General features: G+C 42.4%; 1 protein-coding gene across 4 annotated transcripts in view; it reads left to right on the top strand.

The window, feature by feature from the left end:
- The first annotated feature begins 1,697 nt into the window (after positions 1 to 1,697).
- LOC148017125 (uncharacterized) overlaps positions 1,698 to 12,421 on the top strand; it is a 42,219-nt gene continuing 31,495 nt past the window's right edge. For 3 of the 4 annotated variants that reach the window (XM_087663503.1, XM_087663502.1, XM_087663501.1), the window contains exons 1-2: positions 1,698 to 2,042; positions 2,169 to 2,223. In XM_087663503.1, the coding sequence (XP_087519629.1) occupies positions 1,750 to 2,042; positions 2,169 to 2,223 (348 nt within the window). In that variant the 5' untranslated portion in view covers positions 1,698 to 1,749. The remainder of the gene's footprint in view (positions 2,043 to 2,168; positions 2,224 to 12,421) is intronic. The other variant, XM_087663504.1, reaches the window with a different exon arrangement.

Here is a 12,421-nt window from a genome sequence, read left to right as displayed (position 1 = left end):
GGATAAGTGGGCCAATCAATGCCCAATGGCCAGGTTTAGTACATGTAGAAGAAGAGCAATGATAATTTGGAGGGCCACCCCCTTTGATAGGATCAAGTCATTGAGGTGGTCGCTTGGCGCTCAAGAAGCTCCCTTTGTGTGTGCACCTTTCCAGATGGATTAGAGTTTCCCCCCTTTATCCCTTTTGTGGTAGCAGAGCATAGGAGACAGAGAAACATTTGTTTTGTGATTGCTTACTTGTCATGCCACTACAAAAGGCAAATAGACGGTGGCTAAGATCCTCCAATCTACAAATTGAATTTGGATTCATTGTTGATCAAGGGGGTCTTGATGATGCTAGTTGGAGGCTTATTAGTTTGATTAGTGGTATTGCCCTAAGATTCATATGAAGGAGAAGGAACTCCCTCATTTTTGCTATTCATGGTGCGAGGAAGGTTGATCTCTCTATCCCGCAGCTTAAGTAGGAGCTACTTGCTATTTTGGCCCCTCTCATGGGCAAACTTTGTGTGTATTAGCTATTCTATAAGAAGTTAAGTCTTTTGGCAAAAAAAAACCGAAAATTTGATATGGGCGAGCTCTTCATGGATCACATTTTTTTGGACTCAGAAGTTGTCACACACACACACACACACACACACACACACACACACACACACACACACACACACACACAAAACAATGCATTCTTTCATGCTTTTGATTGAGAGACCACCGTGGCCATAGCCATCCTTAGAAGGGGACATTGTGCAATAGAAGAAGCCTTCATCCGTGTAGCATCATCGTTTTAGTTCTTATTGCAAGCTTTTATTTAAAACATTATAACATTGATACAATAATAAATACATAATTAAAATCAACATTGTTAGAACTACAATCATCACATAGTTCTTATTGCAATCTTCTATTTAAAACATTATAACACAGACATAAGAAAATATACGTAATTAAAATCAACATCGTTAGAACTAGAGAGTACATAGTAAAACTAATATACCAGTTCATAGTTATAACCTACCACAAAGTTGTGAACAAGCCCATATGAATCTACAATTTGCCCTGCACTAATATCCAATATTGGTTCATGCATTCATGGTGATTATAAGATAAGTCAATAATTTGATTTGTGCAAGTGATGAGATGAGTGAGGTGTAAATTGAGTTGTTGCGGTTCTATGTACACCATTAAAAGGTCACATGAAGTCAACATGCATGCCATCATTCCTTGCATAATTTAACAAAATTAGAGTTCAAATTCCCTTTCAAGAGAATTAGAGGGTACACAAAGATAACCCCATCCATACATGCACACCCCCTTGGCCCTTGCTCTACCCCCAAATCTCTTGTGAGCAAAGCGAAGACTTAGTAGTCATGTGGTAGATGAATACTTCCCTTTGTTAACAAATATGAAGCAAGTGAGGCACAAGCTTGCAAGCACTTTACTAGCACCTTGTGAGGACCTTGTATGGGTCCAGAGCAGAGCCTTAGTAGTCATCGTATGGAAGGAGCTCCTGGGCGTTGGTATCCCCACCCCTGCCCCCCCTTTCGCCACATAATTTATTTTTAATTTAAACTCATCTTTCATGTTTGAAAAACTCATATACATAGCCAAAAAGGACAAAAAAGGGAAAAAAAAATCTACCAAATGGCAAGGAGCTTTTACATATACAATATACAAGCATAATCTCTATCCTCAAGAGTCTCAATCTTACACTGATATTTTCAGCATTTCCCTCTTGTCGAGCTAGCATTCATGGAAGTGGCAGACATGCAGCTATGGCGAGCGACCACAAGCCGGGGCGCGGTCGGCAGTCACGCCCTACGGAGTAGCCTGTGGGGCAGCACCAAATACCTCCTCCTTGCACAGCGCACCTCGTTCTGCAACAACAACAACAGGCAGCGGCGACAGCTCAGCCGAAGGACAGGCCCTCTTGCTTCCGCCAGCTTCTCCCAGCTGCCGGAAGGTCAGCGGCTGTCTCCGCATCCAGTCTCTCACGGGCTTTTCTCTACGTCTCCCTTTTCGTCACGGCTTCCCTCCCACACTCGGTAGGCTCATTTATGGTAGCATTTCCTGGATCATCTTCTCTACATGACTCTTTTATAATAGTGCCATCACATCATGATCATTTTTTTTCCTCTTCTTTTTCATTGTCACCACTCTATCGGCTCTAGCATTTGCAGACAGTTCCAGCTGGACCCTATACTATATCGCACAGCAGAACGATGGGTGAGTCGTATTGCCGTTTGATTCAGATCCATTATTCACATTTATGATGATGGCTCATCGCTTAGTTCAAAACGAGTCATCGGAATTATTTGTAAAAAGCTTGTAGAGAATGCTCCATTATCTTAGTTTTGTGATGGTTTTGCACAATACCCCTAACAGCCACCCAATTGCTTCTAATAGTCGTCCAGCATGATGTGTGGGTATGGCATTTAAATTATTTCAAATTGCTTACAGCCGGGTAAGGGCAATAGTAGCAAGGTATATAGTCCTGAGTCATTCTATTAGCAGTGTAATGGCTCTTTGACTGGGCTATCGGGATACTCTTGAAAATAGGCAATTACAGGTTGTGCCTTTGGAATCCATGGATATTGTATTGAGCAGGCACTTCATGGACAGACCCACAAATCTGCATTTTCGGCTTGATCAAGCTACAAATTTGCGTTCTGCCTAGAAGGAGGTCGCTGTCAGCGAGATGCTTGGAATCTGAATGGTTGACATTGGATGTCGCTAATTTTGGTTTTGGTGGAGCGGCCCGGATTGGCAGTGTGGGTGCATAGCCATGTAGGAGTAGTTGGGATTTGTGAATTTTTGGGTGGACAGCTACCTATTGCAATAGCTCCCATCCTTGTACATTTTTAAAGTCAGGCATAAAATAATGCACATCCTTTGGATGTTGAGGGTTTTGCTTGTCATCATCTTTAGGTGCCAATCGTTGAGGTTCTCATCCTCTTGAACTCCCCCAAAAGCTTAAAAGCTGGATGGCACCAACTATTTCCTTTGGAAGCTGAAGGCTGACTCTCAAGGGTTCTTTGATGCATATGGCTTGTGGGAGTTGGTGATCAAGTCTACTCCCTATCCCACGGCCTTTGACAATGATTAAGAGTCCCTTTATAAGGCATTATTGTGGGGTTGGATCCATGCCAACCTAGGTCTTACTTTATTAGGAGTGTATTGATGTTGCTTTGTTTTAGATAAAGTATCTGTGCCTAGGTTGTGAGAGGAAGGGATGTTTTGCAAGTCCCTATGAGATTAGTACTCTCCCTTATCAAGTCATGTCGGAGATGCGGTTGCAGCTTTTATCTGTTGTCAATTATATCTCCTACCATGAAGGACTGCATCAATGGCATGAAGTAGGGATTGAGTGAGACTCCATCATATGAGAAGGATGTTGAAAGGAGGATGTAGTTACACCACTCTTTGCTCTTCCCAAGATCTATGTTTTCTTGTATTCTAGTTTGCTTACCTCATTGTTGTATCACAAGTTGATAGTGAAGGAGATGGTGCCCTTAGTTCTTTAGTAGGAGGCTTGGCACCATGAGACATCTAGTGGTCTTGGGACATAGCGACATGGAGCCGGTGGAATGAAGGTAGGAATGGAGGACATTGTTTAGAAAGGGATAAGAATGTGGAATGCACTCATAATTGGTGGAACATTCTTGCTACAAGTCTTGATAGTAGTTCCTTGTTAGGAATGTTTGTTTCTCTTGTAGGAAATGGGTAATCAAGGAGCTGGTAAGCTATATGCTGCCACGGGATTTGCTATGTGACTTCCCACGAGACTTGGACCGAGATTTTTGAGAATCCCTTCCACGGCCACTGCCACTGCCATGCTTTCCATATCCATCATTCCTGCCTCTAACTGTCATAGCATACGACACACGAGAGGTATCCAAATTCTTACGGTTAACCTCTTCTTGCAGAAGAGCACTCTCAACATCAGATAATTTCAAGGTAGCAGTAGAGGCACATAATGTAGTGCGGAATACATCCCATGACTCATTAAGAGTACCAAGCAAGAAAAGAGGAGTGACATCCTCTGCAAAAGTGATGTCGCGCGAAGTCAAGTTCTTGAGTATAGCATGGAACTGGCTCAAGTAAGCAGATATTTCAATATTTTCGGACTCTTTTTTAAAAACTCGTTTCTACCTTGTTTTTTACCCCTTCATCATCACTTTTCACTCTTCTTTCTCTATTGCTTATTGTAGTTTATTCACACACGTACACACTAAACTTTGAGATATTTGGATCCTTTTTTTCCAATCCATTGTTTCTACTTAAAATAATGCAATGTTTAATTTTTCTTTACTAGTGCAATACATTCTTTAAAGGGATACATTTGAAGGGTCTTTGTACACTTGTAAAGTGTTTGTTTTTGAATAATTCAAATCATCCAATTATCATACTTTTCAACATCTCGATCCCTCCCTATACCAAGAATGGGGCATCCGTGTTCCTATGTGTTCCTTGTTTCCATTCTTGGTTCTTGATAGGGATGTCTTGGTATGGTCATCAATGTTACATCCTTGGACATCATGGATGTTTGAATGTAGTTATGAAAACTTGTCTCCTCTATAGTTTCAAATATACAAAACGTTTTGTATATAAGTGGATTATGCTTATGGAACATAATCCAAACAAAACTTGTGTTTCCAAAGAAGGAAAAACGAACCTAACTTTTTAGGAGCAAAGGAGTTTTGCCTATGAAATGTCCAAAATTTAGTTAATAGGCTTAACTTTTCTTTTGTAAGAATGGATTAGGCACGAAGATCGAGGCAGACTGTCGTATGCGTAGTGAGACAGAGAGAGAGAGCGAAAGCAAGTTGTGTAGAGTGTGAGCACGTTTTTGGTATAATGACGAGTGTATCACTTTAGGTTTTTAGACACACACACACACATACATATATATATATATATATATATATATATATATATATATATATATATATATATATATATATATATATATATATACAAGTACAATGTGCTAAGGATGTGTTCACACCCGTGCACATATAAAAGGCACGATGGCCCTTTATTCCCAACAACCTTCCACCTAAAGGCAATGCGCCTTAAGAGGAGAAAAGAATTAGCTAAGTCTAGGTATGTACAAAGTTGAAATAAATATATCTATCCAACTCCCATCATTTGTCGACAATGAGCAAACCTCTCTGCTGGAAGACCCTTTGTGAGAAGGTCTACAGGATTATCATCTGTATGCACTTTGACAAGCTTAATGCTCTTGCTGTCAAGTACATCTCTAATGAAGTGGTACTTCACCTGTATGTGCTTTGTCTTTGCATGAAAGACAGGGTTCCGTGCTAGCATGATAGCACTTTGACTATCACAATGGAGAACAGGTAACTTTGTGATGCCAAGCTTTCCCACTAGACGCGAAAGCCATAAGGCCTCCTTGCATGCCTCAGTGGCAGCCACATACTCTGCCTCTGTAGTAGACAATGCAACACACTTTTATAGCCCGGAGATCCAAGAGACTGCTTCTCCTATGAAAGTAAACACATACCCAAAAGTGGACTTCTTGCAGTCCGCATGACCAGCATAGTCTGCATTCGTAAAGCCAACAATAGATGCCTTCTGCTTTCCAAAGCAGATTCACAACTCCTTTGTGCCTTTGAGGTATCTCATAATACTTTTCACTGCATCCCAATGCTTCTTGCGAGGGGTTGCCATGTATCTGCTAACCATTCCCACTGCAAAGGCAATGTCAGGACGTGTAGCAACCATAGCATACATCAAACTGCCAACAGCTGAAGCATATGGTATCTTGGCCATTTCAGCCTTCTCATCATCAGATGTAGGGCTGTCCTCTGCACTAAGTTTCACATATGGAGGGAATGGAACCCTAATGGTTTTCCCCCCCTCCATATTGAAACGCTGCAAAACTTTGGAGATATACTCCTGCTGAGATAGATAGAGTAAGCCTTTCGATCTTTCTCTGAGTATTCGCACGCCAAGAATGTGATTTGCATCACCAAGATCCTTCATGTGAAAGTTGCCATGAAGACTTTGCTTCAATGAGTCTAAGGCATGAGTATCCTTGCGAGCAATCAGCATGTCAACATACAAAACCAAGATAATTAGACTGCCATCTGCTGCCTTCTTGGTGTATAAGCAGTGATTCACTTGACTTCTATGAAAGCCTTGGGACTGCATGAATGTATTAAACTTATGATACCATTCTCTTGGTGCTTGTTTCAACCCATACAAACTCCTTTTGAGTTTACATACCATTTTTTCTTTCCCTTGTTCAACAAACCCTTCAGGCTGCTGCATATATATGTCTTCATGCAAATCACCATGTAAAAACGTAGTCTTTACATCCATCTGTATGGGCTCCATATCCTCAATCGCTACCAAGCCCAAAATGGTTCTCAATGTAGTCATCTTGACATCTCATCAAAGTCAATTCCATGCTCCTACTTGTACCCTTTTGCAACCAATCTTGCTTTGTACTTTGGTGAGGAACCAGAAGTGGACCTTCATCTTGTAAACCCATTTGCATGGAAGGGTTTTCTGTCCTTTAGGCAAGTGCACCAAGTCCCAAGTGCCATTTTTTTCAAGAGATTCTATCTCTGATAGCATGGCTTTACACCATTTCTTACTGTCCTGTCTGTCCATTGCTTCCTTGAAGCAAGACAGTTCACCATAGTTTGTCAACATGACATAATCAGCCACATTAATTGCACCAGGAACAAACCTGTCAGATTGTCTACTAGCCCTAGACGATCTCCTAACCCAATGGTCATTGTTTGCTGGCTGTTCCTGCAAATTTCTATTTTCAGCATGCTGTCCTGGCATTTCAGCCTGCAAATCAGCATCAACAGCTTGCTGTCCTAGCTGTTCCTGTACATGTAATGGCTCATTTTCATGGACAATAGCTGGCTAATCATTTCTTGCATTTACAGGTTCATTTACAGCAGGTATTTGCTGCTGTACAATAGGCACATTTTGTTGTCCAAAAAGTATTTCTTCTCGGAATACAACCCTACGGACCTCCTCAGTCTTTTCGGGCTGTTTATGCATGCGATCTTTCCGGAAGATAACGTCATTTCACCCTCGTTACCATATCCTAGGAAAATGCATTTACAGGACTTTGGCTCAAGTTTGTTGCGTTGTGCACAAAATCCTCGCAGCCAAAGACTTTCAGATGGGCATATGAAGGTGGCTTGCCCGACCACGCTTCTTGGGGAACTCCTCCCCCCAAAGACTTGTTTGGTGACCGATTAATCAAGTGAACGGCTGTCATAACAGCCTTTGCCCAAAAACCATGTGGTAATGCAGCATGAGACAACATCGTACGGACCTTATCATGTATGGTCCGATTCATACGCTCTGCAACTCCATTTTGGCGTGGATTATGAGGGGCAGTGAGCTCCCTCTTTATCCCTTTGCTGTCGCAAAATGCCTGAAAGGCCTTGGACACATATTCCCCACCATTGTCAGAGTGAAGACACTTAAGTGTCTTATCTGTTTGATTTTTAGCCAATGCCAATAATTTTTTAAACTTATCAAGCACTTCATCCTTACTACGAATAGGGTAAACCCATACTTTCCGTGTAGCACCATCGACAAAGGTGACAAAATATTTCTTCCCCCCTAAAGATAATCCTGGCATTTGACATACATCCGAATGTACTAACTCTAGAGGAGAAGATTTCAAAGAAAGAGATTTTTTATGTGACGTCTTTGCATGTTTGCCATAAATGCAATGATCACAATGCTCAAAATTAGCATAACGAAGACAAGGCAAGTAACCCAAACGAGAAAGCACTTTCATTCTTGTTTGACTCATGTGTCCCAATCGGCCATGCCACAAAGAAATGCTTGGCTGCTCGGTCACGGCAACAACATGGTAACACACACTAGATACATGAAGTGGATATAAAGTATCACTTTTGTAACCTCAGGCAATAACCCTAGATCCCTTACAGATCTTCCATTTTCCATCACCAAAAGTGGTATGAAAACCATCATTATCTAGCTGCCTTGTGCTAATCAAGCTCTTCTTGAGCTGAGGTACATGCCATACGTGCTGAAGTGTAAAGACAGAGCCATGCTGAAACTATAACTGCACACTGCCAATACCTGCAATCTCACATGCATAGTTGTTCCCAAGATGGACAACACCATGTCGACCCCCTGTATAGGTGGAAAACCACTCACGATGACAAGTGACATGAAAGGAAGCACCTAAATCAAGAATCCAGGTATGCATGTCATCATCTGTATCTGCAAGTAAAGCATGTGCACCAAAATGTGAAGAGACAAAGAGTACATCACTCCCATTGTCACTGTCATGAGTGACTACATTCACCTCTTCAATTTTTACACTGCTCTTCTTAGGCCGATTGTCCTTCTTCTCTTCCTTGCTATCATCTGTCTTCTTGCCTTTTCCTTTCTCTTTCTTCCATTTGTAGCAGTCACATTTAAAGTGACCCTTCTTGCCACAATGATGGCATTCAACATCTTTGCCACGTGATTTACTGCGTCCCTTGCCATCATATTTGCCCTTTTGCTGTGATCTAACCCTAGTATGCAAAGCACTGGAAGACTTACTGGATGCATTGTTCTGCCGATTCATCTCTTTCATAAGTAGAGCACTCTCTACATCAGCATACAAAAGGATCACATTAGAATTGCTCATAGCAATCCTGAATGTATCCCAACTCTCTGGTAGAGTGCAAAGCAAGAAAGTAGCCTTAAATTCCTCATCAATCATGAACTTCAAGGTAACCAGCTGGCTGAAAATGGAGTTAAACTCACTCAAGTGAGTAGACATTGCTGTACCTTCTTTCATACGCAAATCCATAAGCTTTTTCAGCCAATACACTTTGCTTGCAGCACTCTTCTGTGCATATAGTTCTTCCAGTCTAGTCCATATAGCATATGCAGAATCCAAACCTTCAATGTTGAAGAGCAAGGCATCAGAAATCGATAGCTCTATGGTTGAGCGTGCAAGCTCATTCAACTCATCCCAATCGTCCTAATCCATGTCCGCAGGCTTTGGCCCTTTGGTTTTGATTAGCTTTGCCTGCTTCTTTTGTAACAGGATATTGTAGCATTGTTTTTGCCACACTGCAAAATTATGTGCGTCTTCAAGCTTCTTTATATGCATCAAATTACTGCTGTCATTGCTGCCAGCCATGGTTTTCAGCCCAAACGTGACAAAAAAACCAGCAAATGTAGGCCCAAACTGTCATCCAAGTGACCAAGGTACAAACAAGTACCAATCAACAATAAATGACCACGTAGAAGTACAGATTTCAGATCTGTAATTAAGTTTTCAGAAGCACCAAACCAAGTGCTACAGCATTATCCAACTGATTACAGCTGTTCCAACGGCATGTGCATCACATTACATGAGAAATCCCAAAATTTCAGCTGCAATTTCTGTTTACATGTACCTACATGCATAAAATTTGACACGAATGGTCAAAAGCCCCAAAATTTTGTGCTCAAAGAGTCAAACACACATCTGCATTTCCTCTGTCATGCATAGGACTGTCCAATTTTGCCAAAATAAAGCAATTTCAGCAAAACCCCCAAATTTTACCAAGTGTTGATGTCCAATTTGCGCGGAATTCAACTTGCATGTACATAAAATGACCAAATGCTGCACAAATTTTGCCCAAACTGCAAAAAACCCAAGTTGCATGGGGTCCAATGTGCATCAATGTCGAGAAATTGGGTAAATTTCAGCCCAATTTGCACATGTACATTAAAAGCCCCAAATGTCGGGGACAAAATGTCACAAATTCTTGCAATTTCTAAGACAGATTTGCTTGTCCTGCATCAAATTCCCCAAATTTGGGAAAAGCCCCAAATTTTGTGGGTCAAACGTTGAGAAATTTCACTCAGATGAGCAAAAATTCAACAATTTTGGTGAAATCCCCAATTCAAATGGGCACAATGTTTGCAATTCCAACGCCGATGCCTCAATTTTTCACAAACAGTGCTCAGTCTGGCGAAGCACCAACTTTTTGGGACAAAATTGCACAAATTTGACCTTTCGTGCTTGTACGCGCGAACCCCCGGTTAGGCCAAGGAAAAAATTCAAGAAGAATTTTGAAAATTGTGACCTCGTTGACCTGTGGGGCGGGCCGCGTGACCTGCCTGCGTCAGGCGCCTATGCGACTGCGTCCCATAGCGCCACGCACTGACGCTTGATCGCTGGCATGGCGTGTTTGGTGCCCGCATGCCCTCTCGACTGCTACCCGACCCGGTAGCACTTGGTCGCGCTGGTCCTTGCAGACATCACGCCCACTGGTCGACGCCTGTCACGTTGTCGCCTATTGGACCACGCTGGTCAATCGTCACTTGCAGTCTCTGTTAGTTGTTGCACCAGTCGATTGCCTCAGGCTTGCACTTGTCGACTGTCTCTCCAGTACACGAGCCTGCCTGTGACTCTCGTGCTTGCCCTAGAGCTGTCTCTTGCCAGCTCTGGTCTTCTACCTCAGCCTGACGACCGTTTGCAGCACCTTACGATCTGATACCAATTTGTAAGAATCGATTAGGCACGAAGATCAAGGTAGACTGTCGTATGCGCAGTGAGAGACAGAGAGAGAGAGTGAAAGCAAGCTGTGTAGAGTGTGAGCACGTTTTTGGTACAATGACGAGTGTACCACTCTAGGTTTTTAGATAGATATATATATATGCAAGTACAATGTGCTAAGGGTGTGTTCACACCCGTGCACATATAAAAGGCACGATGGCCCTTTATTCCCAACATCTTTTATCCATATGATATGGACATATTACATGTAAACTTCTAGTTTACTCAATTTTGTACACAACTTGTGTTGTCGCCTCTTACTTCAAGATTACTTGTAGGCTGCTTGAAATCTTTTCTTGTATCCACCCAAGGTGCATGCGAAGGCAGCTTGTGGAGCTCCAAGGCTGCTCCAAACCTTTGCTTGGCATGGTGGAGGAGGAGATGCATATGATAGTGGGTGTCTTAGGACTTGATAGAGGGTGTTCGGAGCAAGGAAGAGATGGGCACGAATTCATATGATTCCCTAGACTCCATCGAGTTTCCCTCTTTGTTGCAGAGATTGCAGCGATGAGACAAGACGAGGTATGTGCGAGGCAATAGGAGAGACATGCGTGGGCTGAGGAGTGCAAAACATAGCAAGGCAGCCTCTGAAGATGTATGGCGGCAGTAAATCAGCAATATAGATGCCGGAATTGTGTCAAATAGGCAGAGGAGAGATAAAATCTGCAAATGCAGCCTCTAGATGGTGAATGGCAGCTTGGGAGGCAATGGAAGAGTTAAAACACAGTTTTCTGATGATTATGAAGTGGTAGATGGTAGCAGTAGAAACTAAACACAGCAGTATGTTTATGGTAGGGGTATTGCAATTGCAATGGCAGCCTACAATCAGGCCATCAGGCTGAAATGCAGCATCTTGGAGTGATGGCGGCAGCAAGAAGGGGTGTGGGTAGTGTGGGAAGGCTGGAAATAGACGCCATACGGCTATAGACAATGTTAGACATATTTGGCTGAGATGTCCTCCATGAATGAGGTGTGAGTAGCAAAGCTCTAGCACTTGAAACCTGCAAATATTAGATTAGGTCGAGTGGGAGGGTAGGCTGTCTATTTATAAAAAGTTTGGGGCCCCCCAAGCTAGGGTTTACATGTGGGACAATGAAACTCTCTCAAATCACTCCCGATTTAAAAAAATGTAAAGTTAATTAATTAACTTGAGTTTTGGGGATGTTTAATGAAAGCTAATGATAATTTAGTGCAATAGAGACTACCACTTCTCTTCAACTAGCTTCTAAGACACAAAGAGGCTACACCAGGGAAGAGAAGCTCTTATCTTGGAGGAGGTTCTCTTCACATGTAGCATCTACAATGGGAGAGTGGTTTGGCTCTGGAGTTGCCAATGTGAAGAAAATTGCAAGGGTTTGCATTGAGGAAACACAGAGTGTATAACCATGACAGAAACACAAAGAGATAGACATAGACACAGAAAGCAAAACTCAAACCCTAAATGCAAAACTCAAAACTCAAACACAAACAGAAGAAGGGAGAGAAGAACACAACTCTGAAGTGAATGAATACTGCAAATGAATGTAAGAGTGTACGGATACTCAAGGGCAGAGCAGTGTGTCAAAGAGTGACGTCCATCGGAAACCGATCCCAAATCTATAACCACGAGTTGGAGTGTGTAGTCTGCAAAATGATGATGCCAGAAGGGCTTGAGCACCAAACGCAAGTAGGAGAAGTTGTGGATATGGAAGGCGGCCCCTAGATGAGTGTAAATGCAAACTGTGGATGTCACTTGGATGAGGAGGAGCACCAACACTTGTTGCCTAGAAGAAGAGACACCAAATGCAAGTAGTTGGAGTTGATGAAGATGCTAGTGATGGCTGGAAGATGCCAAACGCAGTTTGGAGG

This window comes from Lygodium microphyllum, chromosome 22, assembly GCF_053477565.2.
Source record: "Lygodium microphyllum isolate KBCC chromosome 22, Lygodium_microphyllum_v1.1.10, whole genome shotgun sequence".
NCBI lineage: Eukaryota > Viridiplantae > Streptophyta > Polypodiopsida > Schizaeales > Lygodiaceae > Lygodium > Lygodium microphyllum.
This window is presented reverse-complemented; position numbering and strand designations above follow the sequence as displayed.